At 34.6% G+C, this 25,115-nt stretch overlaps 2 protein-coding genes across 9 annotated transcripts; one reads left to right on the top strand and one right to left on the bottom strand.

Moving 5' to 3' along the window:
* Nucleotides 1-822: 822 nt before the first annotated feature.
* Nucleotides 823-12,193, top strand: LOC115967954 (RNA-binding protein 39-like). Of its 2 annotated transcripts, XM_031087125.1 has the most exons (16): nucleotides 823-1,029; nucleotides 1,973-2,635; nucleotides 5,513-5,570; nucleotides 5,654-5,655; nucleotides 6,868-6,949; nucleotides 7,038-7,094; nucleotides 7,656-7,711; nucleotides 8,403-8,637; nucleotides 9,463-9,546; nucleotides 9,843-9,917; nucleotides 10,329-10,412; nucleotides 10,908-10,972; nucleotides 11,050-11,284; nucleotides 11,369-11,457; nucleotides 11,661-11,775; nucleotides 11,869-12,193. In XM_031087125.1, the coding sequence occupies exons 2-16, from the start codon at nucleotides 2,034-2,036 to the stop codon at nucleotides 11,908-11,910; spliced, it is 1,881 nt and encodes a 626-aa protein (XP_030942985.1). In that variant the 5' UTR covers nucleotides 823-1,029; nucleotides 1,973-2,033; the 3' UTR covers nucleotides 11,911-12,193. The 2 variants fall into 2 exon arrangements, with proteins under 2 accessions (XP_030942985.1, XP_030942984.1); XM_031087124.1 differs by lacking the exons at nucleotides 5,513-5,570; nucleotides 5,654-5,655.
* Nucleotides 12,194-13,927: 1,734 nt separating this feature from the next.
* Nucleotides 13,928-23,847, bottom strand: LOC115967955 (TMV resistance protein N-like). Of its 7 annotated transcripts, none has more exons than XM_031087129.1 (7): nucleotides 23,028-23,847; nucleotides 22,457-22,941; nucleotides 20,746-21,853; nucleotides 20,291-20,563; nucleotides 19,252-20,204; nucleotides 16,078-16,235; nucleotides 13,928-14,535 (listed from the first exon to the last, which is right to left on the bottom strand). In XM_031087129.1, the coding sequence occupies exons 1-3, from the start codon at nucleotides 23,151-23,153 to the stop codon at nucleotides 20,905-20,907; spliced, it is 1,560 nt and encodes a 519-aa protein (XP_030942989.1). In that variant the 5' UTR covers nucleotides 23,154-23,847; the 3' UTR covers nucleotides 13,928-14,535; nucleotides 16,078-16,235; nucleotides 19,252-20,204; nucleotides 20,291-20,563; nucleotides 20,746-20,904. The 7 variants fall into 7 exon arrangements, with proteins under 7 accessions (XP_030942989.1, XP_030942992.1, XP_030942986.1 ...); XM_031087132.1 differs by having other exon boundaries at nucleotides 19,269-20,204; XM_031087126.1 differs by lacking the exon at nucleotides 16,078-16,235 and having other exon boundaries at nucleotides 23,028-23,231; nucleotides 23,500-23,847.
* Nucleotides 23,848-25,115: the final 1,268 nt, after the last annotated feature.

Below are 25,115 nucleotides of genomic sequence, written 5' to 3'. Positions count from 1 at the left end.
AATGAATGGTGAGGATGCAGTGGAGGAGGGCTATATAATGAAAGTATAGAGCATTGGGGAAGGGGTACGAGAAAAGGAGGGAGAGAGAGATAAAGAAGAACACATTGAGAGAGAAAGGGGAACAATATTATTTCTTAGGTGAATCCTGCTTCCTTAGGAGTCTTTGTGTAAAGTTTGATGCTCATTTATACTTGAATACAAATCTGATTCTTCCATATAATTGTCCTCGAAGAGAGCTCATTGTTGTTGTTATTTCCCATTTCTTACAAATTTTATTGATATAAGGCCAAGTTTGAAGTCTATGACCCGTTACTATAATTGGGCCGGGGGCTACCAACTTTTTGGTCCTTACAGTATCTTACCTTTATTTTTACGTATGCGTATTTAGGGATAAACAACATATAACTAATATTAGAAAGCTTAGGTGTCAAATTTTTTATTTATTTTATTTTGTTATTCTTTTTCTTTCCTATTTTTTATTTGAGAGAATAATTTAAAGAAATCCCTTTAGAAATTATATTTTACGACTGAATTAGAAAAAAAAAGTCCAATTTAATCAAATGAATATCAACCCTCACAATCCGTCAAGTCGAAGCCATCTATATTTTCAACCGGTAAAAATTGATGAGTAAGTGACAGTTCATAGTTTTTTCAATTCATATGAATTGGTTAAGAATTCTTATAGGTCCAACCCAACCCCCACGCAGTCCTCAAAGCCCAACCCAATCGGGTCAATCCCAGTACAATTCCCAACCCGAATATACATAAAAGTCACGTGCTGCTCACGTTTTCAGCTTTCTTGCCCTAGCCAGCGGGCGATACAACAAAATTCAGAACCCCCAAAACACACACCAAAAAAATAAAAAGTCTCTCTACACTCGCACGCGCTTTAAGCCTCGAGAAATCTCCTATTTTCTTCAGCTTTCTCTGAGCTTCACACTCCATTGAACTCTCGCTCTCGCTCTCTTCTTCGTCTTCGATTCGAGCCCTCTACGTCGCCGTTTCGTTCTGGTTTTTTTTTCTCTTTAGGTAATTTTCGCAAACTAAAACCCTAACCCTCTCTTACTCTCTTTGTTTTCATTTTCGTTACTCACTGTTATTGTTGATGGTTAGATTGAGAAATTAGGGTTAATTATTGAAATCAGTGCTTCAATTTTTTTGTGTAGTAGAAATTTTGTGGAAGAATGAATTATTTGTTTACTTGTGGTATTAAGTGATGTGTTTGGTTGCTGAGAAATGGAGGGAAAAATGAGAGAAAAATACGTTTTGATTATTTGCGTGTGGCTTAACTTAGATTTTTGCTTTCTAGGTTTTTGGCTATTAATTAGGGCTTGTTGTTGTATCTAAGTCATGTTTGGTTATTAAAGGTATAAAACATTTTGTGGAAGAATATATTAATTAATTTATTTGTAGTTGTAATGGAACTTAGTTTGACTACTTTGAAGGTATAGCATTAAGTGATGCGTTTGTTTGCTGAGAAATGGAGGGAAAAATGAGAGAAAATATGGCTTGATAAGTTGGAAGTGAAATATTTAACTTAGATGAATTTTTTTGTTGTTTTTAAACTTAGATGATTATTTCAACTAAGAATGATCTGTTTTTGCTTTCTAGGTTTTGGTTTTTAATTAGGGTTTGTTATTTTTTCTAATTAATTCCAGTGTTAGATTGAAAATTATGTTTGATTATTCAAATTAAGGCTTAGATCTGATTTTTATGCAAAATTAATGGTAATAGACATTTTGTGGAAGAATTTTTATTTTTTATACTTGTAGTAGCATTAAGTGATGCGTTTGTTTGCTGAGACATGGAGGGAAAAGGAGAGATGTGTTTTCATTGTGTGTGTAGTATGCTGTTTGGATTATTTGGGAGTGAAATATTTAACTTATTGATTATTTCAACTAGAATGATCTGTTTTTTTGGCTTTTGAGGTTTCAGTTTTAAAAATTTTGATATGTAAATCTATTGGTTGCAGATATCAGGTGCAATAAACTTTTATCTGTGTGGTTTGTGTGGGATTATCTGATAAGGTTGTGATGGATTTTGACGCGTATGATTATTTAGAGAAAACTGTTGAGAATCCTGAGCCGGGGAAAGAGAAGGAAGGTGCAGTTAATGGAGGTGGTGAAATTGAGAAGTCTGGTGATAAAGAGCGTAGTCGGAGTTCGAAGCATAGGAGTGATGAGAGGGATGATGATGTGGAGCGGCGTTCAAAGCGTTCGAGATCAGAAGATGAGTCGCGTTATCGTGATCGTGATCGTGACAGACAAAGGGAGAGGGGTTCATCTCGTCACCGTTCACGGTCTAGAGATGGGGAACGGGATCGACATAGGAGTGGGCGGGAACAAAGGGATAAGGAGAGAGATAGGGATAGAGAGGAGAGGAATGGGAATGTGAAGGAGAGAGACAGGGATAGGGAGAAAGAGCGGGGGCGAGATCATGATCGAGAAAGAGATAGGAGGGAACGTGACCGCGAGAATGAGAAGGACAAAGAGAGAGAGAAAGAACGGTCCCGTAGAAGCAGGAGTGAATCAGAAAGACAGCGGGGTGAGCGTGATGAAAGGGAGAAGAGTCGCGACAAGGAGCTCAAAGAAAGAGAAAGGGAGAGAGAGTCAAGGGAACGGGACAGAGAAAGCAGGTGTGTTTATGTTTATTTTCTTTATCTCATCTTTGGGACTCTTAGAATAAACTGGATATTTGGTGTTGGATGTTGTATAACTGCAAAACAATGGGAATTTGTATAGGCTATGTGCTACTGTATTATGTGTCTTGCTAGTCTCCTGGCTAGCAACAATTAAGAACAAAATTCATTTAGTCTCACATAAATTAAAAGGGATAACTAAACACAATACCAACCTTGCTCATTTGGTTAAGTTGGATCTGAATGAAAAGATTGAGTTTGCTACATTAAGTGGCTAAGCGTGGTAATGCTTTCAAGCAATGATAGTCTAGGTACTTTTTGGGAGATAGGTTTATTTCTTGTGAGATCTGACAAAAACTTCTTATGACTTTCAGAACCTTGTTGTAAGTAGTGTGCATTTAGGTTGGTCCACCTTCTGATTTTGTGCTCTAAATTGAGTTTTTAGAGTGTTATTGTTTCAAGCAAGACAGAGGTAGGTTCAATATGTTGGCACCTTACTACAGTGCTCTAAATATCTAAGTATATTGACCTTGGGTATGCATATAGATATTATAGAAAGTTGGTTTCCCCTTCTCTGTTTTTTACCCAAAATTGAGAGTGCATATGTCATTCGTCTTGGTGAGTAATGTATTAGACAGAAGATGGAATAGTGGTTTTCCCAATTTTTGTATCAGTGATTTGAAAGCAAAGCTTGTACCTAATTTGCAGCTGGTTTCAGTTCTCAATGCATGAGTTATGCTTGAGAATGTTATTGTACGGATGGTGCAAGTACTTTTTTGAATTCCATTATTAAGGCTTAAAGATAGGCCTTGATTGAGGGGTGTGTGTCATGCATCATTGCACAGAAAGCTTCCTTTGTTTTATGCTGTGGACATCTTGTTTGCATATAAGGATAATCTGCTGGTCTTCCTCACTCTTGTTCAAACACACCATTATATTTTGAGGTGGGGTTCCATTGTGTGATATTTTCTGTAATTAACTGTGGTCACTGCGTTGAAGTTATATAACATTTACCTGCCCTAGAGAGGAGATGTTTGTGTGATGCTGGGTTCCCTAAGACATGGGTTGTCAGTTGGAAAAGTTCTTCATGGAAACTGTAAGCACTGGTAATATGATATTTATATTGTTCAACTTCATCTTAGCTGTTCTCATAATTCAAACACAGTCCATTTTCTATGATCTCTTTCTTTCTTTATAGCCTAATATCTTAGAGATTTTGAGCCATTAGGTTCTGCTAATGTTTTACAGTATTTTGATTTGTTAGGTTGATTAGTGCCAAGAGCCTTGTAGCTCAATTAGCAACTCCTGGTGTTTCCAACAGAGACATTTAGGTTTCAAATTCCCCACCCCCAACTATCGTTGTATCAAAAATTTGTTAGGTTTGATTAGTTCTTTTTTTCTTTTTATTTTTTTTGCCGCCTTCCCTCTTATGTTTTAGTGGTTTTGCTTCTGTGTTTGTTTTTGCACCATCTTCTCATCATTCTTGTTTTTTTGGTGATATATCTGTGGGTTCCTCGTCCACTCTCTTATCTATTCTGTCTTTCCCCTGTCCCAACACATTTCCTTGTCATGCTAAGAGTTTACATTGCTTTTTTAGCCATTTAGTATTTTAGTTGATTGTAGTTTGATTGCAAGTTCATGCTGGTAATCATCATTAGTTTTTGGGGTAAATGCAATGTCTTCATGTGTCATGTAGGAGAAGAGAAATGCTGGGACTTGTTAATCAAAGTCTTCTTATCCCATATCTGTCCCTTATTCTTCTTCCTTTTTATTTATTTATATATATATATATATATATATTTTTTTTGGAGGGTGGGGGGGGGGTTGTGTTGTTGGCATGTATGTTTGTGTTCACATGACATTGTTTCTCTATGCAGCATGTTAATTTGAGAATTGGGGCAAAGTTGGTTGGTTGGGAGAATATCTTGAGTGGTTAAGAGGCAACCTAGTTTCTTGAGTCATAATTTGGCAATGCTAACATATTTTTAGTTGAGGCCTGGTGCAATGTGCAGTTACTTTGATATGTGGACTTGTTTAAGACATATGTAGGACACTCTGGGGGCGTCTTGACATTGTAAGCATTTAATGCTGTGGATGTCTGCAGCTACTTGCATATTTGTAAGCTCAGTTGGTTGGGAAACAGTTTGGAAGTCCAGGTGCCCAAATTGCATTAGGTCCAGCAAAGTAGACAGATGTTTTGTCTAGAGAATATCTTGAGTGGTTAAGAGGCAACCTAGTCCACATTCTTGAGTCATAATTTGGGTTTATATTAATGGAAAATCAATGCTAACATATTTTTAGTAGGGTGAGGCCTGGTCTACTCCTTATCTCTTGCAATGTGCCTTTTCTGTTCCTTAGTTACTTTGATATGTGGAAGTTAGTATGAGATACTTGTTTAAGACATATGTAGGACACTCTGGGGGCGTTTTGAATTTAACTTGACATAAAAAAGTGTAAGCATTTAATGCTGTGGATGGAAGCCTCTGCAGCTACTTGCATATTTGTAAGCTCAGTTGGTTGGGAAACAGTTTGTCCTCTTACTTTGAAGTCCAGGTGCCCAAATTTATTTTTTCACCTTTTATTTAGCATTAGCTCTATGTCCAGCAAAGTAGACAGATGTTTTGTGTTTGATGTGAAAGCACATCCAACTTGACAACTACTTTCTTTTATTTTATTTTTTTCCTTTAAGGAAAAGGGGGGGTTGGGGTTGTTCATTCTTTCCTCCAAGTATAATTCTCGCTAGTATAACGGGGTTTATACAATTATGTAATTAAATTTTTTGACTGGTAGTACTTAAGTTTAATATAGTTACTTATGCTATTTAATAGTATTAAAAATTCTGCATATTGAACATTAGATTCTGGGAACTCGCAGATATGGTAGAGCAATCTTCAGATGGTCTTTCTGGCAATTGGGCCAGGCACAGGAACAGGTCATGGGTTTTTAATGTTTCTCTTGAAGTTTCTGGAATCTCTCTAAAAGCTTGCATTGCAAGATTGGGGGTTTTGATGTTAGAGGTTTTGACGGTGGTGGTGATGTCATGTTATGATTTTTGTTATCCTCCACCTTTAAACTCAGTAGCTTAATTGTATTTATTCTGTTGCAGAAATGCTGGTGAGGGAGTGATGAGCTTTGCTTATGAGAAGCACTTCATCTTCTGATGCCTGTGGGGAATAGAATGTTATTTGGGCTAAGCCATTGCCATTATTCTTTTGCATATATTATATATTAATTTATTTTTGATATGTTTGATTTCATGTCTTGAAGTTTTAGGTTTTAGATGACCTGTAGTTTCCTTATTTATGTATTTTTCAAAGGCTTGTTCACTGTTAGCAATGCTTTGATTGAATATAAGTGTAACTATGGAATTGATTGCCATTCTCGGTAGTCATTGCTTCTGAAGAGACTTTTTTGGATATCTTGCACAATTTTCTTTGCCCATTCATACTCTCCTTACAAGTACTTACATTTTCTGACAAGAAACTTTATACAATTTGTGAATGGTGTCTTATTTATCTAGCTTTCCCAATGATGAGACCCTACAACCCAAGCTTTCTCTATAATCATTACCAAGAACTGATTGGATTGTGCATTTCCATTTTTTTGTCTTACCTGGGTATAATGTGATCATGTCAAAAGTATGGGTTTACAAACGAATATAGGACTGTAGACCTAATCTTTAAGGTCTCAATTTTGTTCTATCTGTTGTGTGGAAATATAAGCTTTTAACAGGTTCCAAGTTAATGCAATTAGGTCCTTGGGTACTGCCATCAATACAACATGATGCTGTTTCCGTTTATGATTATATTGGTCCCAATGTTTTCATTACCTTTAATTGCCACGTCTTTCTCCAGGTTGGTCCTTATCAAATCTTAAGATGAAGCAATCTTTAAATTTCTGAATCTGCCTGCATTGGTAATTTCATGTTAACTTTGTGTAGTTCCCTGCAGGACTATACTTGGGTTCGGCCTTTTTACACATAGTGGAGAATAATTTGCTGCCATTTTGGGATTGTTCTTTTCTTCCTTTTCGTTTGCAATCCAAGGCAATTTTGCCACATTAAATACATAATACATATTTTTTGCAAGGAGTAAAACAATGTCTATGCTACTCTTCACTTTAAGAGTGTTCTGGCTCAGCTTGTTTTTTCCATGAGAATTATTCATTGACAAACTTATCAGTTGGTGAATTTTTTGGGTCTATATTTCACATTTTTTCATTCCTTGCAGACGATATAAAGAGAAAAAGGAGGAAGTGGCTGAACCAGAGGCTGACCCTGAACGGGATCAGAGGACTGTATTTGCTTACCAGGTAATCAAATGCATTTGGCATATGTATTATTTTTGTTAATTTTGACAACTTGAGGTCTGACTTATTATCTTGGCTTACCATTTTGAAGATTTGTTTGAAGGCAAATGAAAGAGATGTGTATGAGTTCTTCTCAAAGGCTGGCAAGGTTGGTATTGCCATTTTTATTTTTTTGGTTTGTAGTTTATATAATTATATTTAGCTATCCCTAAAAGATGGTGTTGGATGGCAAGATCATAGGTTCAAAAGTCAAAATCCTCCGGGTGCATGTGTAACTTAATGAATAGAAAAAACAACTATTATAGAGTAGGTAAGGGAGGAGTTGTAGGGTTCTCACTAGCAGTTTGTGCATCTGTGGAGCTAACATATTCTGCCTCTTCAAGAAGATAGGCCTGAAGCCCTTTACCCTGTTTTATGATATTGCCATCCTAATTCTCAAATTTGACATTTGCCTTGGTTGAATGCACACAAACAAAATATGGAGTAAGTGACCCCCACTTGTTTAGGCAATGATCCGTTGTAAAATGAGGCAGAAAGTGTTCAGTTTCAACTCTGTATTTAATTCTATCCATTGCTCACGTCCTCCCTTGAGTGTTGAGGAATGTTGCTCTATGAGTTTATTTTTCTTTTTTTCTCACACTCCAATGTAAATTGTTATCTTGTTTCTTTGTCTCTCATCTTTCTAATATCTGGAGAGCACAATTTTCAGGTTCGAGACGTACGCCTTATAATGGACCGCAATTCAAGACGATCCAAGGGAGTTGGGTGTGTTTTATTTTCCCTGAATACATCTTAATTGAAATTGTTTTGCAGTTCACATACATACATACATAGATACATACATAAACATAACCAATAAATGTTAAATTTCTGGAAATTTTATATTGTATTAAATCCTTAAATTGCTGCTACATTTTTGTTTTTCAGTTCAATAAATGAAGCTATTTCATTAAAGAAAGTAAACCTTCTACTACCGTAGATATGGGATTTGCAAAAAACTACAATAGATATGGGATTTGCAGAAATTTGCGCCACATAGGTTTGGAGATCCATCTGTATTGTAAACAGAAAAAAAAAAAAAAAAATAGTCAATGAAAATAAATAGAATGTTCTGTTTGCCATAGCTAGGATAAAACATGAGTGGCACCAGTCCAAAATCTGGCAGAATGAATGTTGTCATATTATGTTCACCTTTGATTTATATCATTTAGGGTAAAAGTTCTGATTAGAACTTGGGAAAAGTGATCTGCAAGGACCCTAGTTTCTTGCAGTAGAATATTTTAGATATTAGATATATTATGATACAACATTAATCTTTTTCCTGGGGTGATTGGTTTGAAGGGAAGTGAATAATTTTTAAGTTGGTACTCATTAAATTTAGTACTGTCTGCTGGCGCTTGTAGTATTATTATATGTGCAATTCTTATGATTATACTAAAATTGTTTCTGTTGGCAGTTATATTGAGTTCTATGATGCAATGTCAGTCCCTATGGCAATAGCACTCTCTGGTCTTCCTCTTCTTGGTCAACCAGTTATGGTAAAACCATCAGAAGCAGAAAAGAATCTGGTCCAGTCAACTACAGCAGTGGCTGGTGTATCAGGTGGGCTTATAGGCCCCTATTCAGGAGGGGCCAGAAGGCTGTATGTTGGGAATCTGCATTACAACATAACTGAAGCTGATCTTCGTCAGGTAAGCATAATTTGTTTGCAGTCATTCCATAGGATTATAACGTGAAAGTTATTAGAGTTGATTGATTGGACTAACCTTAAGGCAGGTTGCAATGTGGTAAACCTGTGTGGGATATTTCAACCTGTTACAATCATATGCTTTTGTTGTTGTTTTTACATTTTTTTTTTTTTTGATAAATTCTTAATTTATAGTTGAGCGTGAGAGGATTTTTCAGCTATAAAGATTCCCTTTAGTCTTCTCACTGGTTTTCTTGATTTATTTTTCTTATGTTATGGTTATCATGCCTTGTCATTGGGACAGAACAACCTAGCTCTGACACCAAATTTGATGCATAACGAACACTGAAAAAAAAAAAACGCAACAAAAGAAACAAAGAAGAAAATGTAAAAAACTAGGAGTTGGCACCTAGTGTTGGCTGGAGTCAGCACCAAACCATTGGAAATGTTCCAAAAGAAATTTTACTAGGCAAGCCAATTGTCAATAACGCTGAACTCAAGGTGTCCTTCAATTAAACTAACCAACTTAACACTGAAAGGAAATTATTCTGACTAATAAAAATAATTCTACTAATCTAGAAAGAAAATGAAATAAATACCTAAAGTAAGTTGGAAAGTAAATAACCAAATTACAATATAAGTAATTAAAATTGTATCCCTAAATTAAATAGGATTTTTTAATCAGTTGGGCTGACACAGGCTTTCAACATCTAGCCATGTATCTGGGACCTGCATCTAGTGTCTGTATCAGATTGTTACTTCTTTTTGGATTCTTGATATGTTTATTCTTTTCTAAATTCTGTTGATCCATTGCTTTTATTTTGAACAGGTTTTTGAAGCATTTGGTCAAGTAGAGCTGGTGCAGTTGCCTGTTGATGAAACTGGACATTGCAAAGGATATGGCTTTGTCCAGGTGTGTACTATTTGTGAAACATTTGTGAAATTGCTTGAAAATGCAGCACTTAAAATTTCTATGCAACACAGTTTTGCATGCTTAACTACATGAGAAGCTTTGAATGATATAATTAGTCCTTTACTCTTATAGATTGATAATTGGCTTCAACATCACATACAGCTTTTATCTAAATCACTCGGTATAATATCTTAATATGGTGTTCTTGGCTCTACTGATGTTCTAGGTGGCATATTATATGCACGCCAAGGTTCCTCCTGATTTAGTAGGCTAATTGAATAAGTTGTTTATTGCAGTTTGCACGTCTTGAAGATGCTAGAAATGCACTGAGTCTGAATCAACAGTTGGAGATTGCGGGTCGGCTTATCAAGGTATTGCCATTCAATCTTTCAATGCACTGAGTCTGAAACAACATTGTACAAATCTCATTGTTCTATTACCAGCTTCTTGTCATTTCACATATTTTATGCTGTTACGTTCTGTAGCAGCGTATTAGTTAATACAACAGTTTCAAAGAGTTTTACTTGGTGATCCAGAGTCCTGTCTAAGATCAATGCTTTCAAATAAAACAATTGAATGCCTGTCTTGCCCTGTTACTGGTCTTTAGTAACTTGGCACTTGCTTCTGTATAAAACTTGATGGCATTCTTCTTCTGTCAGTGCTGCATGAATGAATGGTGTATGCTGTACCAAAAATTCTTATTATAGGCTCTTCTACTTTGAATATGATCTTTTACCTGACTTCTCTCGTCCTTTTCCCCCTTCTTTTCTTTTCCTGTTCAGGTTTCAGCTCTTACTGATCAAGCTGGAATGCAAGATGTTGGAGCAAATTCTGGTGATTTTGATGATGATGAAGGAGGTGGCTTGGTTAGTTATACTTCCATTTTCTCTTTTTTATTTTTATTTTTTATAATATAAAAATAATAAAAATTATTTCTCTTTGTTGAAGTTGGTTGAAAGTCTAAGGCTTGATTGATAATCAATCTTGATAATCAAAGTCTAAGGTATTTGATTGTTCTTACATGTCTAAAGCGTGTATTACCTAAAGCATGTTTTTGGTGTTGCTGTTATGTTACGAAAAAGGTATCATGACCCCTTATGTTAATCTTAATTGATTCTATGTCAACAATAATTTTGATATCTTAAAAGTTTTAGTTTTTGAGCCCATTTCTCCTTTTCTTTCATTTGCATTTTCAAGTAAGTTTTACATTTTCCTTCTGTAAGTTATCAATTTCCGATCTTTCTCTCTTTCTCTTGAATTTCTGGTGAGTCTGTTATTCACAATTTTTTGTTTGTTTGTTTATTTATTTCTCTTAAATAAACTATTGGCCAAGGTGACACAATTCTTCTTTTAATTCTCAGTCTCTGAATGCACGATCTCGAGCACTTCTCATGCAGAAGTTGGACCGCAGTGGCTCTGGATCTAGGTTTTTCTCTTCCTAGTTTGTTGTGGTATATTGAAATTGACCTCTTTTTTCTTACATTTTCTTCCTTTCTTTTGAAGCGTTGCTGGTTCCACTGGCACTCCAGTTGTCAATAGCACAGGGCTTACTTTACCAACAGTGCCTATTCTAGGAGCTGCACCTGCAGTATCTCCTATTACTCCCCTTGTTCCTGCTCTTGCTGGACTTGGTGGTTCAGGTCTTCAAGTTCCCATTGCTACTTTGCCAACTGTTGATACAATTGGTGTTCCAAGTGAATGTTTATTATTGAAGGATATGTTTGATCCAAATGATGAGGTTGGTGGGGCATGCTTTTTAAAAGTAATTTTCCTTTCTTGTTCCTGTTGCTGACAGTGTTCAAAATGATATCCCCCTTTGCAGACGGAACCAGATTTTGAGTTGGACATCAAAGAAGATGTTCAAAATGAATGTTTGAAGTTTGGAAAATTGAAACATATATTTGTAGACAAGTAAGCTATTTTTTGTGTGGACCTCCTCTTCCCTCTCCCCCACCCCCCCCCCCCCCCTCTCTCTTCTTTTCTTGATATATTTAGATAGAATAGAATACAGGAAAAGAATACATGTGACTGAACCTAATTAGTTTGTTGAGGGTCCGTAACTGACCCCAAGATTTTGGGACTCTTTGTTGTTGTTGTATTATATATGATTACAGGAACAGTGCTGGTTTTGTGTACTTGCGATTTGAAAATACACAAGGTGCAGTTGCTGCACAACGTGCTCTCCATGGTAGATGGTTTGCTGGAAAGATGATTACTGCAACTTATATGGTAATTATATTTTCTCACTTCATTTTATTTTGTTTATTTTAGTACATAGTCCCTAATAGTAAAACTACAAGTAAATTCTACAAATGCATGCAGGTGCCCCAGGCATACGAGGCTAAGTTCCCTGATAGCAGATAGGATTTATGGATTATGGATGTGCAGTGAGAAGATGGCATTTGCATGTCTTTGAGTTTTTCTTGGGGATTGGGGGGAAGATAGAGAAGCTTTTGTATGATACTGTCCTTAGGTCTGGCATATGAATTGCCAATAGATAAAAGATTGTAAAAAGAGGTCAGATTTATCATCAAGTTGTTATTGCCATTTGCTATCAAAATATAAGGTGTTAACATTTGTAGGCCAGTTACTGCCTTTTTATTGGTTGTCTAAATGGGTTTAGCCTCCTTTGCTGGTTGCCAGCTTCTCTTTGATTATATGAGCTGATGGTATAAAGCTCGGATCATCAGTGAACGTTGGATGTTCGGAAAAATGATTACTGCAACTTATGGCTTTTGTATGGACGTTGAGCTGTTATGCTAGACGTGTTCTTTTTTACCTTGCCTGTCATGGATTTAAGATCAGGTTTGCTGCTTATGGGCTTGGAGCCTGGCCTGAAATATTTTTCCTGTGCTATGTGCCTTGCTTGTACTTCTCAGACGAAGATCTTATACAAGATCATGTTACCATCCGAACATAAAAGGTGAGATTAGCTCCATGGTGGGGGATACGTTAAAAACAACAATATCTGAGGGATAAGATTACTCCACATTGCTAGTACCAAATGGTAAAACAAAAAACGTTGTAATCAATTTATATGGTGAGTAAGAGCCTGTTTGGGTAAGCAATTTTCACAACTCAATTCTCAGTTTTCATAACTCACAACTCAAAAATGGTGGGATCCATAGCAAAAAGATTGTTTGGCCAAACGATAACTCTGTTTCTATCACTCAATTCTCTGATTTTTGAGTTATGAGTTATGGAAACTGAAAACAACAAAAGGCTGTTTTTAGTTTCCATAACTCATAACTCAATGGCATTTCCATAAATAAACACATATGAGGGACCCATAGCCGCAACTTTTGACCACCTTTTGACTTTTTTTTTTTTTTTCTTTTAGGGTTGGCGTTGGCTGTTCGTTCCTTTTTTTTTTTTTTTTTTTTAACTGGTTCATCTGTTCTGTTCTATTTTTTTTTTCTTTAGTACCTAGACTCACCAAACTTAGTGAAAAAAAAAAAAAAAAAAAAAAAGCCCAGACCGAACAGCAACCCAGGAGGAAAAAAAAAAAAAGAAGCTGCTAGTGAAAAAAAAAAAAAAAAAGCTCCATTGTGACAGGCGTGGGCCCTCCAAATAGTGTGAAAAATAGTGAGTGATGGAAACTGAATGATGAAGGCAAACGGATGTGAAAAATTGAGTGATGAGTGATGGAAATTGAGTGACGAAAAAGGCTTACCCAAACAGGCCCTAATTGTTGAGGGTGTCAGTGGACTGGGCAAAACTCAAGTTGAAGGGTATGTTCTCTACGTGTGACAATAGTTTGGATTTTTCATGAAAAAGAGAAATAATTTGTCTTTTTTATAAGTAAATTGTGGCAAAACAAAATTTTGATTTTAGCATTGCCTAATAATGGTAATGGATTCTCATTCCCAAATCCTCACCTATTCTCCAATCTTGTTTTAATGACAAATCATTTTTTGAATATTGATTTACAAAAAAAAAAAGAAAAATGGAAAAAGAAAAAATCTTGAACATTGATTTAAGAAAAAAAAAAAAAAAAAAAATCATGAACATTGATTTCTTTGTTTGCTCAGACATTATGCATCCAACTCCCGATCTCACTGGATTTATCACAGAGGGGCAGATATACATTGACAGACAGCTGAACAACTGACATGTAGAGATTTAAAGGAATGTCATTTAGCATAGTAGTTCAGTGGTGGGAAATAAATTTCAAGTGGACGTAGTTTATTATTATCACAGTAATTTAGTGCCATGTGTGATGTCAACACGTAAAACAATATTTTTAATAGGAACATATGTGTGTGTCATATAATAAACTAAATGCAACAAACTGTATCTAAGAAAACATCTAAGAAAACAGACTTAATAGTATGAATTTTTTAGACTGGGTTTACAACAACTAGTTAATGACTGAAAACAGTGAATAGAACGAGGAGCTCCCTTTTATAATGAAGTTCATGTAGTGTAACAATAATAATACAATAAAATTCTTGTAGTGTAACAATAATCTGAATAGAACTAGCAACTCCCTTTTACAATAAAATCAAGCACATAAAGTACAAAAGTCCATTAAACCATGAACTGAAACAAAAGAACGAAAACCTAACACTACAACCTAGTCCTAAAGAGTCTTAAAAAGGATAGTTTAAGATCTGAAATAGTTTTTTCTGAATCCTCAAAGTCCCAGTTATTTCTCTCCTGCTGAATGAACCACATCAAATAACAAGGGACAACCATGCAAACAACACCATTCTGATTTACAGCAATACTCATAATCAAAATGAATGACATTGAGACATCTCAAGCACGGCGTTTACTCAAACGCCAAGAATTCGGCTCGTGATGTTTGTCATAAAGTGGCTCAATCCTTTCTTGTCGTTTTCACTTGCTCAGCTTTGTAGAATCTGCCACCGTGAAAAATCTAGGCGCCATTTCCACAAGCCATTTAGGATCTATAACCATGACCTCTCGCGTGTACTCCTTTGTAGTCATCACCAGCTCATGGTAGATGACCCAGTAAGGTTGCCTCTGGAAAAAAATAAAACTAGTTAGTTAAATTGTTGAGAATGAAGTCATGAACCACCTTACAAAAATGTCTTTGACATTGTTATAATCCTTTCTAATAACCAAATAAAGAAGACAAATATATACATAACATGATGGTTTACATAACATGATGGCTTTCCTAAAAATAAAAAAATTACTAATCACTCATGGAAAATAAAAATTATGGGGAGCCAAGTTAGTAGGTCTGTAGGTGAATTAGTTATTTAGTGAGAAGTCACGTTAACTGATTTTTATTCTACATTCTACAAATGCTTAAAACACAATGGGGAATATTCACTTAAAAATAAAGAGGAAATTTTCAAATTCCAAAACTTAGTTCCAACTACTAATAAGAGCCTTATGCCCAAATATGTCCATGAATTGGTCATCAAAGGTGAGGAACTTCAAAAGAATTATATTCAAGAAAATAAAATAACATGCACATCAAAATAACAAAAAATTGATAGCACATTCTCTCTTGAAAAGAACACATGCAAGCTCCATCATTTAACTGATCCTCAAATCTCAATAAACCCATTTATCTCACTTTTCCAACTTCAACAATCATACAAAACCCTCTAAAAGAGAAAGATAAAGGCAGTAACTAAGAATGAAGAACGTTCTTAATCTCCATCAGCATAGGACTAGGGGACCATGATTGTACCACCACCCGCACCATTCTTCTTATTTCTCTTCCTCCTGACCATTCTACATGCATTAGGAATTCTAGAATAAGAAAAAATGATTACTCACTTAAACTTCCTTACCCATTAATTTTGTTTACCCATCATTGGATGATATATGAAACACATGAACATAAAATGATATGCCATTAAATAAAATTGAGAATAATTTAAAAATCTGAGAATTCCATGCATTCAAATAAGAAACTCATCTTTTCAAACTTGTTTATCATATCCATTATTCCACTAAAGTTCTTAATTATATGAAAATACAGTTTCTACCAAAAAAAAAGAAAAAAAAAGAAAAGGTTTCTAGTTGCATCAAATACAAATGAGCCATATAAATGAACTTTCTTGAGGATTCAGCTTATCATTCACCAAGTATATTATGCACCCTACCCATGGGAAAGTTCTCATATTCGACAATTGAAGACATTCTTGAATGCTTACATGCATCGCAAATTATGTACCCACTATTAAGTTTATGAGGGGTCTCAAGGAAAATAAGAATCTCATAAGTTTGAGGAAGTAATAAGAGCCTTTATCTGCTTTTGGCACTTGCATTTGTTTTAGCAGTAGATGAAACACCAAGTTTTGTGCCTCTCACTCTGGATTTATTCAGCTCTTTGATTTATTCAAGTGGATTTGAGAAGCATTATAAGGAAGTATATACAAGGTTAGAAGTTAATTCTAATTTTAATATATAACAGTTCATTTAACTCTTAAGAGACTAAATTTAATATTAAATTTTGGACCCACCACTTGTCACTTCAATCACCCTACCAACAAAATAAGAACAAAAAAGAAAAGAAAAAGAAGAATTATCGGTTGCAAGTTTTACCCCATTTACAATAGCATCTTGAAACAGCAAAGGCTAATAGACTCAGATGTATTCGATGTTAATGCAGGTTATGGGTTCAAACAACATGAAAATCTGTTATTGCTTTCTTCCATTGGGATTTATTGCTTGACGAGGGATGACGCAGAGTGATTCAATAACTGTCCCAATAACATATTATTGGCTATGTTAAAACTAATGCAAGAAAAAATAAATAAAATATGAAGATTTATTGAAATGGATACAATAAGCTAAAAAGGACATTTTGTATTAGAATTAACCAATTGAAAATTTTCAAATCAAGTCATCTATCCACATAATACAATGGATATTTTGCTCTCATAAGGTTTGTGTCAAAGCCAGCAATAATAACTGATGTAATTCTCAATAGACCAACTGCTCATGCAAATTCTTAAAACACAAAAGCTTGACTTAAAAGGGACCTAACAATTTTAAATTAGATGGAGTTCTAACATATTGAAAATTTAAGGTTTTCTTTGTCTCCTAAAGCATCAATCCAAACCTCACAACTCAAGTATAACAAACACAATAGTCAAAGGATCCTAGAAATACACTTTCAAAGCCCTAATGTCACAAAAATCTTATAGTCAAGTATTTTGACAGACAAGTTGCAGGCAATTTCTAAGAGGTCAATCCAAAGGCCAATGCTATTTAATCTAAGGGCTTGATAAGATGTAATGAAACTACCAATGGTCAACGCTATTAATTTCAAAACTGTAACAGTTGTTAGTTCCAAAAGAGAAAAAATAAAAAATATAAAAATAGTAAACAAAATAATCCCAACGAATTTCCTGAATAATCATTCAGAAAACAATCCAATGGAAATTTTCAAATAGAACAGTTGACATAGGGAAAAAAATTAGGGAAGAAGAAGAGGCATGAAATGGACCTCATGGTCATGGAAGACTGTTTGATGTCCAAGTTGGTGCGGTCATTGACTTTGCCATAGGAAAACAAATGCAAAAAAGAATGCCTACAATCTGCTTCTTGAGGACTCTCACTGCCTTTCCACAAATCCTTTCAGACAGAATCATGTCCATAGAGGGGTTTGGAATCTGATCTGGAAAGTAGAAGTCCCCCTGAGAATCTGCAACTTTATGTGGAAGCTTATGCATGATGGCTTCACCACTCTCCTAAGTTTAAAAAATAGAGGAATACCAACCCAAAGCACCTGCCCCGTGTAATGATGAAGATGAAGCCACAACTCACCTATTTCTGTCTTGACCTTTTGCTAGAGCTTGCTGGCATGGATCTCTGTTAGCTGTTCATACCTGACCTAGCCAATGTCTCGGTGCAGCAATGGGTTGGGAATTTATTAGACAGACACAAAAAACTGGAGGCTGAGTCAATGATTTATCTTCAAGCCATTTTCACTACATTTTGGACAATCTAGAACCGCAAAAACACTGTGGTTCATGAAGGCAAACAACCTAACCCCATGGAAGTAATTCTAAAAGCTCAAAACCTTTCTTGCAGGTACCAGGAAACTCCTACAAAAAATGCATACATCAACAGGAATGCTAAGGAGACAATCGCAGGCACTCGGTCACTAGCAGGGCCTTGGCACCTAATGATCAAAATTGCTGGAGTCAGGAGGAAGAGAGCAAGGAGGAGTGCGTATGCTTATGAGGCCAAGAATATGCAGGGGGAGACTATGTTTTGTGGTGTAGCTAGTAGTGCAGTAGACTCAGCTTATGGGGCATCTCAAGAAGCTCTGGTGGAGGCATCTATAAAAGCTAGGAACGCTGGCTTTCATCAAGTACTGATCCTAAGCAATAGTAGAAGATTGGTCCAAACTGTCAACAAAGAAAGGAACCCAAACTGGCAGGAGAGGACGATGATGGCTGATCTATCTTCCCTTCATCAAAATGGCTTCGTTTTGAAGATGCTTTTTGTTCCCAAAGTTGTTATAAACTGTGTCTGTTATGTAGCTAATATAGCAACTCAATGCCATTTCACCAATGCTGGTCTAGACCAGCTATTTGTAACAAACTCCCTGTTTTCTCCCTTTGAATGGTATAAAAAAAAAAAAAAAAAGTCAAAAAGAAGAAAAACAATTTTATTTTTGGGGTAAATATAGTGATTGTTTTTCGCATTTTGGATCAATACAAAGCTAAATTTCTACAGGAAGAGAGCTTTTGCACTATATAGGCGCTCATATTATGTGAGGTTGTGTGTGAATGCCATAGAGGAGAAATAAGTTTAAGAGGTGAGAGAGATAAGGAAGAGAAATGGTTCGGAAATTTACAAACACAAAATAATAATTGGTGAATTTATAACTGCAGAATGTGTAAGAGCTTATTAGGATTTGATGGAGAGAAGAAGTGGGCTAGTACTCTTCAAACTACGCGTGAAAGGAATTCTATTGGTGTGCATATATATATGTGCACAATCTTTGGGCTCACAAACCTTGGTCCAGGACATTGGGAAAAAAGAATTCTTGTCCTCAAAGTGACCTCAAGTAAATTTCTTAAGACATCAATTTTGGAACAAATGTTTTTTGAAAGGTAGAAGGTAGAGGAAGTATAGGTGGGAATAGATGCTAGGACGGATTTAACTAGAGTAATTCTGGAAGCTTGGGATAGGATTTTAGCGTTCCAAGATTGTGCTCTAGAAATAACCTTGTCAAGGACCTCATTAAACATTTGCTTTTTGTTCATGCAGACCAAGCATTTGATGAAGTCCTCTAATATTTAATATTGTTTTTGGTGAAAGGCCTTCCAAGCAGCAGAATTTAATTGTGTCACACAACTAACTCAATGAATAATCAAATTATGCACTGTTAAAGAGTACATTCTCTATTACTATTACTTGACTAAACAAACATAGACAGCTACACAGTCTCAATAGGGTAATTATCTTCCATTCTAAAAACTCTCTTTCTACTTGATAAACTGTTTTGATTGAAAAACAAATACCACATGACCACAAAGGCCGTGAACAGTTCACTGAACTTATTATTACTCATACAATAGCCAAGCATGTAGAACATAACAAAAACTTCAATAACACAAGCTGAAACAAGCCCAATTCATCACCATAAAAGAACTTTTTAAGATATATATGCCCAAGAAACAAACAAAGCACTCAATTGTACATTAAAAAAAACTTTCATATAAAATGGGGGTGAGGGGGGTTGAAGTTGTAAATACTTACAAGTGAAGGGAACTAACTTGGAGTTGGAGGAGATGGGAATCAGGGGGAAGGAAGAGAGGCATAATTCTTCAAAGCTAGATCAAGATGTCCTCTTTTTCTTCGAGGGTGGAGACAAATACAAATCAAAGTCATCATTCACAAATTCATGGGTCACTGAAGACGAACCCAAATCAAACCCACCACTAACAGTTGAGCCAACCAAATCTATCTGGCCCGATCCAAAATTAGACCCATTAAATGTATCAGGTACCTGAGGAGGCTCTCGTTCACTTGCATCTGAGTCATTTAGTGACAAGCTCAAATCATACCCATCATTGCGAAAGTCCTTCAAATGCCCCAAATCACTTACAGTTTTGAAAGCCTCATGATCCATATTTGAGGAATAAGGAAGTGGTATTAAAGGGTGGACCTCGGGGTCAATAGGGAACGAAAATGACACATTCAAATAAGCATTTCATTTCTGAATCAATATCAGGGAAGTTCTCAAGGCTTGTGCAGTGACTAAGATCAAATTCTTCAAGAGATTTCAACGGAAGTCTTCTTGGAAGAGTTTGAAGTTTTCCACAATTTCTGAGAGACCAATATTTAAGTTTATCAAGATATCCAATAGACTCATGAACTTTAACTAAATTTTCACAAGAAAAAAGATTTAATGTCTCTAAATTTGGGGCACACAACTCAGGTAATTCTTCAATGGACTCACAGGAATAAAGACAAAAATCTTCAAGAGATTTCAACTCAAGTCTTCTAGGAAGAGCTCGAAGTTTTTGGCAATTAGCAAGGTCCCAATCTTTAAGGTTATCAAGAAATCTAAAAGGCTCATGAATCTCAACTAAATTTGTACAATAAGAAAGGTCTAATATCTCTAAATTTGGAGCCCATAACTCAGGTAATTTCTGGATGGATTCACAACCCCTGAGACAGACTTCTTTCATATTTTCAAAAGGCAACACCTGTAGAAGGGAACAAAATTTATCTTCAACAAGCTTTAAAATAAACTTTAGAAATAAATCATAATTAAGAAAACTGATAATCATACCTGCTTGAATAACTTATGTATTCTAATGTTACAATGTGGCATGTTGAGGCAGACAAGCTGTTGAGGACAAAAATCGGATGGCAAGGAAACAGAACAATTAGCCCAATCCAGCAACACTATATTGTTGGGGAGATATTCCAGACATCCATGAATGTGCACATTTTTAACTATAAGAAACTTGATAGTTTGCATCTTTTTGAAAGCTTGAGCATGAAGTTTCAATGTTACAGGTTTAGGCGGGTACAACATTAAGCCTCGAATTTTATTCGTTCCCTGGTTGGACAAAGCATTAAGTGAACAATAGTACGCAATTGGATTTTCCAAAAATATAAAAAATTAAATAAAAAAATATGTTGATAAGTTTGTATTGCTTCCACCTTAATAAAAATTAAAGAAAGTAATTAATTTCTTCTAAATTGATTAAAAGAGGGAAAGAAGCGAAGAAAAAGACATACTGTATTTGCTGTTAGTACAGTAGAAGCACTCGCATAATCTCGTAGCCTACTTCGTTTTCCAGGCGCTTGTGGTGATTCTTGTCGAACAATTTCCTCTCCCATTTGTTGTAGCAAGTTATGCATTGATAAATTGCCCAACCAATCAATAGTTATCAAACACTAGTCAATAAGTTTTGACATACCATAATTTGGTTCTAAATGGCATGCCTCTAATATCTTTACAACATAATCTTTCTTTTTCCCGTTGAAGAAAAATGCAATGTCAAGGAAAATATCTTTTTCAATTTGGTCCAATTCTTTGTAACTTATTTGAAGTATTTTTAGAATTTCCTTGTTGGGAATCTTTTTATACTTCTTTAATGCACTTTCCCAATAACAGAAATCTTTTCCATACAAATCAGAACCTATTATTCTTAAAGCAAGTGGAAGGCCATTTGCATAATCGATAATCTGCTTTGAAAGTTGCAAGTAACCATCCTTAGGTTCAATTTTTTGGAAGGCATACAAACTAAAAAGTTCAAGAGCTTCATGTTGGTTCATTCCAACAACCTTATAGATTAGAGAATCTTGGACGAGAGCGGTTAACACATCTTTATCTCTTGTAATTATAAGGATTCTACTTCCAGGAGCTAACCAATTACATTTTCCAAGCAAATTTTCTATTTGCTTCCGTTTATCCACATCATCAAGAACTAAAAAAACTTTTTTATGGCAAAGTCTTTCCATTATCATAGTGATTCCTCTAGATATGTTGTCTCCCTTTAAATTTCCATCTCTTAAGAACTTAGAAAGAAGTATCTCCTGTAGTCGGATTATGCCATCAATTGTCCCAGACCTTTCTTTAACATTGTCTAGAAAGAAACTTTCTTCAAAGTCATCAACAATTTTGTTATATACAGCTCTTGCAATTGTAGTCTTACCTATTCCCCCAAGGCCATGGATTGCCACCATTCGAATATCGTTTGACTCAATATTTAAAAGCTTTTCTATTTCTGTTGCACGAGAATTTACTCCAATAGGGTATTGAGCAACAAATAAATGTGTGCGGCATAATATTTTACTTGATATCCTTTCGATAATTTCCTGGATAAACTGTGATTCAAGACAACTGCCAATCACACATCATAAAAGGCATGTTATGAAATGGATTATCTAGAAATTAAAATGTACGTATGAAGATAATCAAAATTCTAAATATATAGTTTTTGCATCTTTTTTCCCATCTGCTACATGAATAAGGGGGGAGGGGAGGACCAGTTTGTGTGTTACAATTAACTAGTAAGTAGTACATTTTTTTTTTGTTTGTTGAGAAAAGTAAGCAGTACATTTTTAATAAAAGTAAATGGCCAAGTACATAATTCTTAGAATTGTCAACCAAACTATATATAAATTTAACAATTTGTCTTTTTGCATAGGAAATCAGTTTTATTCTTCTATCAAATACTTGCATGAAAACTCCGCTTAGGTGAGGAACCAAACTTATTGGAAACCCGCATATGATACCTAAATGAAACGACTAAGAAATTTTTCTTAAAACTTTTCTCAAAAAATACGTGGAAGAAACTCTTAATTGGTAAGATTAAAATTTTCTTTGTAGCTTAACTAGCAACTACCTTCATAGTTAAAGATATTATCACAATAGAACACTTTCATGTAGTGGTTATGACAAAACAATAAAATTAAAAGACCCATGAAATCATGAGATACATACTTGTTATTGTAATGGAATCCAGACAAATTGCCAACTTCATTTAGAGCTGCCCTCCAACTCTGCACCTTGCCAATGTTATCTTTGAAATTTTTTTCATGTTCAGCCAATTCTACCCCAAACTTTCCCTCTTGCTTACGTACTTCTGATGGATCTATTCCATAAAAAACTGGTAAAACTAATTGGTCAAGATTTTTCCTCCAGTAAAGAATCCAAACAAGTTCGTCCAAACACCACTTGGAAGATGCATAATTTTCAGAAAACACAACAACCGAAATCCTTGACCTTTCGATGGTTTTGCAAAGTTCCTTTGAAATTTCTTCTCCCCTCCGAAGTTTATCGTCTATGAAGGTGTAAATGTCTTTGTCACACAAAGCTTTATATAAATGGCCCGTAAAACTGCGGCGAGTATCTTCACCTCTAAAACTCAAGAAGACATCATACTCCCACCAGTGAGTAGAAGAAGAAGATGTGGAAGTCATTGGAGTCTACATACAAGCAAAAGATTGCGAAGGTCAAAGATGTGATAAAATGGGAATTATAAGGGATGAGTGAACACATGAAAAAAAAATACCTCTTCTTTATGACTGGTGGTTGAAGGTGGCGGTTGTGTGGCAACTTCAACATCGCGCCGCCGGCACCATCTGGCAAATAGGTAGCAACCGAGGACGAATACCCCCAAAAGTACGATGATTTTCATGCTTTCCTGAAACTCAAAATGTTCGAATCCAATGTCTTTTCTTTTTGATTTCTGAACCAATATCTTTAAAGTTAAGGCCTACAAAGATAAGCAAATGACTTGTACATACCCAACACCGAATCCCAACAAAAATGTCTTTTTGGGAACTTCCGTAGTTAAATAAATGACAAATAACAAGATTAATGGAGATAATAAAGAATACAAATGCACTCTTTACGTTTGAAAGAAATTTATTTCAGTTATTTAATTTTATGTATTTCGTTTCATTTCACTCTAAAATCTAACTTTAAAAAATCAAAGAAAGAGAAAAAGATGAGAAGAGAAGAGAAATTTAAAAGAGGCTCACGGTGATGGATGTGCGTGATGCTTCACCTTGAGAGAATTGCTATGGTAGGAATGAGTGAAGAAGATACTGATGTTTACTGGCCTCTAGTTCACCATTTGCCACAATGCTTTTTGCAGTCCTTTTTTTTTTTTTTTTGGAGAAGATCTGTGGAGATGGCCTTCAGTAAATTGCATCAAAATGAACCAACCTTTTTGAGTTTTTCTTTGTTCATCATACTATCTGCTTCCAGTTTGTTTACCACACCATTCCATGCAACAGTTTGTAAAGATGAAACGATGTAATAAAAGTAGGAGACTGAAAAGTCTTCATGAAAGAAAGACTTTGAAAAGCTGGCCAATCAGTGGTGTAGTAAATTCTTTGAAGCTTCATTTTTTACAAATGCCCCAACATCTATATTTATTTACAAAAGAACCAAATTGTTTTAGTCTTTAAATAACTAATTGATTAGTTTTTATTAGGGATTTTCTTTAATGTCTATATTGAAATAATTGATTTGTATTATTATTTAACTAAATAGTAATAATAAGTAATAATTTATTATATAAATAATTATATATTAGTGGTAATCCTAAAATGGTATGCCAAAATATACTGATACCGAAATATTTTGTTCATATGAATACCAAAATAATCAAAACATTACTTGTAATTCAGGTTAGCCATTAAGGTAAGGTCACAGAAGTAGCCTAGGTCCCCGTATAAAAGAGCCTCAAAATTCTTAGTTAATCTATACTATTAATAACATGATTCTTTATTTGGGTTTCATCATTTTGCATACTAAAATATCTTCACATAAATTCTTAAACTCTCTAAAATACCTATATATTTTAGTTAAATAATTTTAAATTTAAAAACACAAATTGGTTAATCTATCATATGTTAATTTCTTCTTTATTTTGTCAATTTGAAACCACTGGTATGGGGCGATTATATTATGAAGTGAAGTTGTAAAAGTGTATTTGAGACATTACATCATATTGTCATACGCTTTAAATTTATTCTATTTTATCATAATCATAGCTTTTTATCTTATAGAATGTATTTCTTTCAGTTATAAATATTTTTTAATTAGAAATGTCTAGTATAAATATTGACATAGATATAAAAAATTAACAAAAAAAGGTAAAACTAGAAATTTTATTTGATTATCACATAGGATCGTTTGATTAATCTATTACTAGGAATATAATAATACAAGAGAAAATTTATATGAAAGCTCACAAGTCAATGAGAATTTATCAAAATTGAGGGTTTTTTTTTTTTTGAAAATCTTATTAAAAGCGAATTAGAAGATAAAGAACTAATATAATGAAAAGATTACACGGGCAATAATAATCATAATAACGTTAAAAAAAATTGAAAATTTTTTCATATAATAATATTTGACTATATAACAAAATTGAATTATTTTCCTAGTGCATTTTTTGTTTCATCAAAATAAGTTTTTTAAAATTAAAATTCAATCCTAATTAAAATCTATTATGCATAATGAAATTAAATGGATTTGTTTTATAATCAATTGAGAAGTAGATATTAGAGCATTTGCATTAATTAGTGCAAAAATTAATGTCTATTTTAACACAAGAAGTTATTTTTTTTATTTTATATACTCACTT

Source organism: Quercus lobata, chromosome 11 (assembly GCF_001633185.2).
Source record: "Quercus lobata isolate SW786 chromosome 11, ValleyOak3.0 Primary Assembly, whole genome shotgun sequence".
NCBI classification, from domain to species: Eukaryota; Viridiplantae; Streptophyta; class Magnoliopsida; order Fagales; family Fagaceae; genus Quercus; species Quercus lobata.
This window is presented reverse-complemented; position numbering and strand designations above follow the sequence as displayed.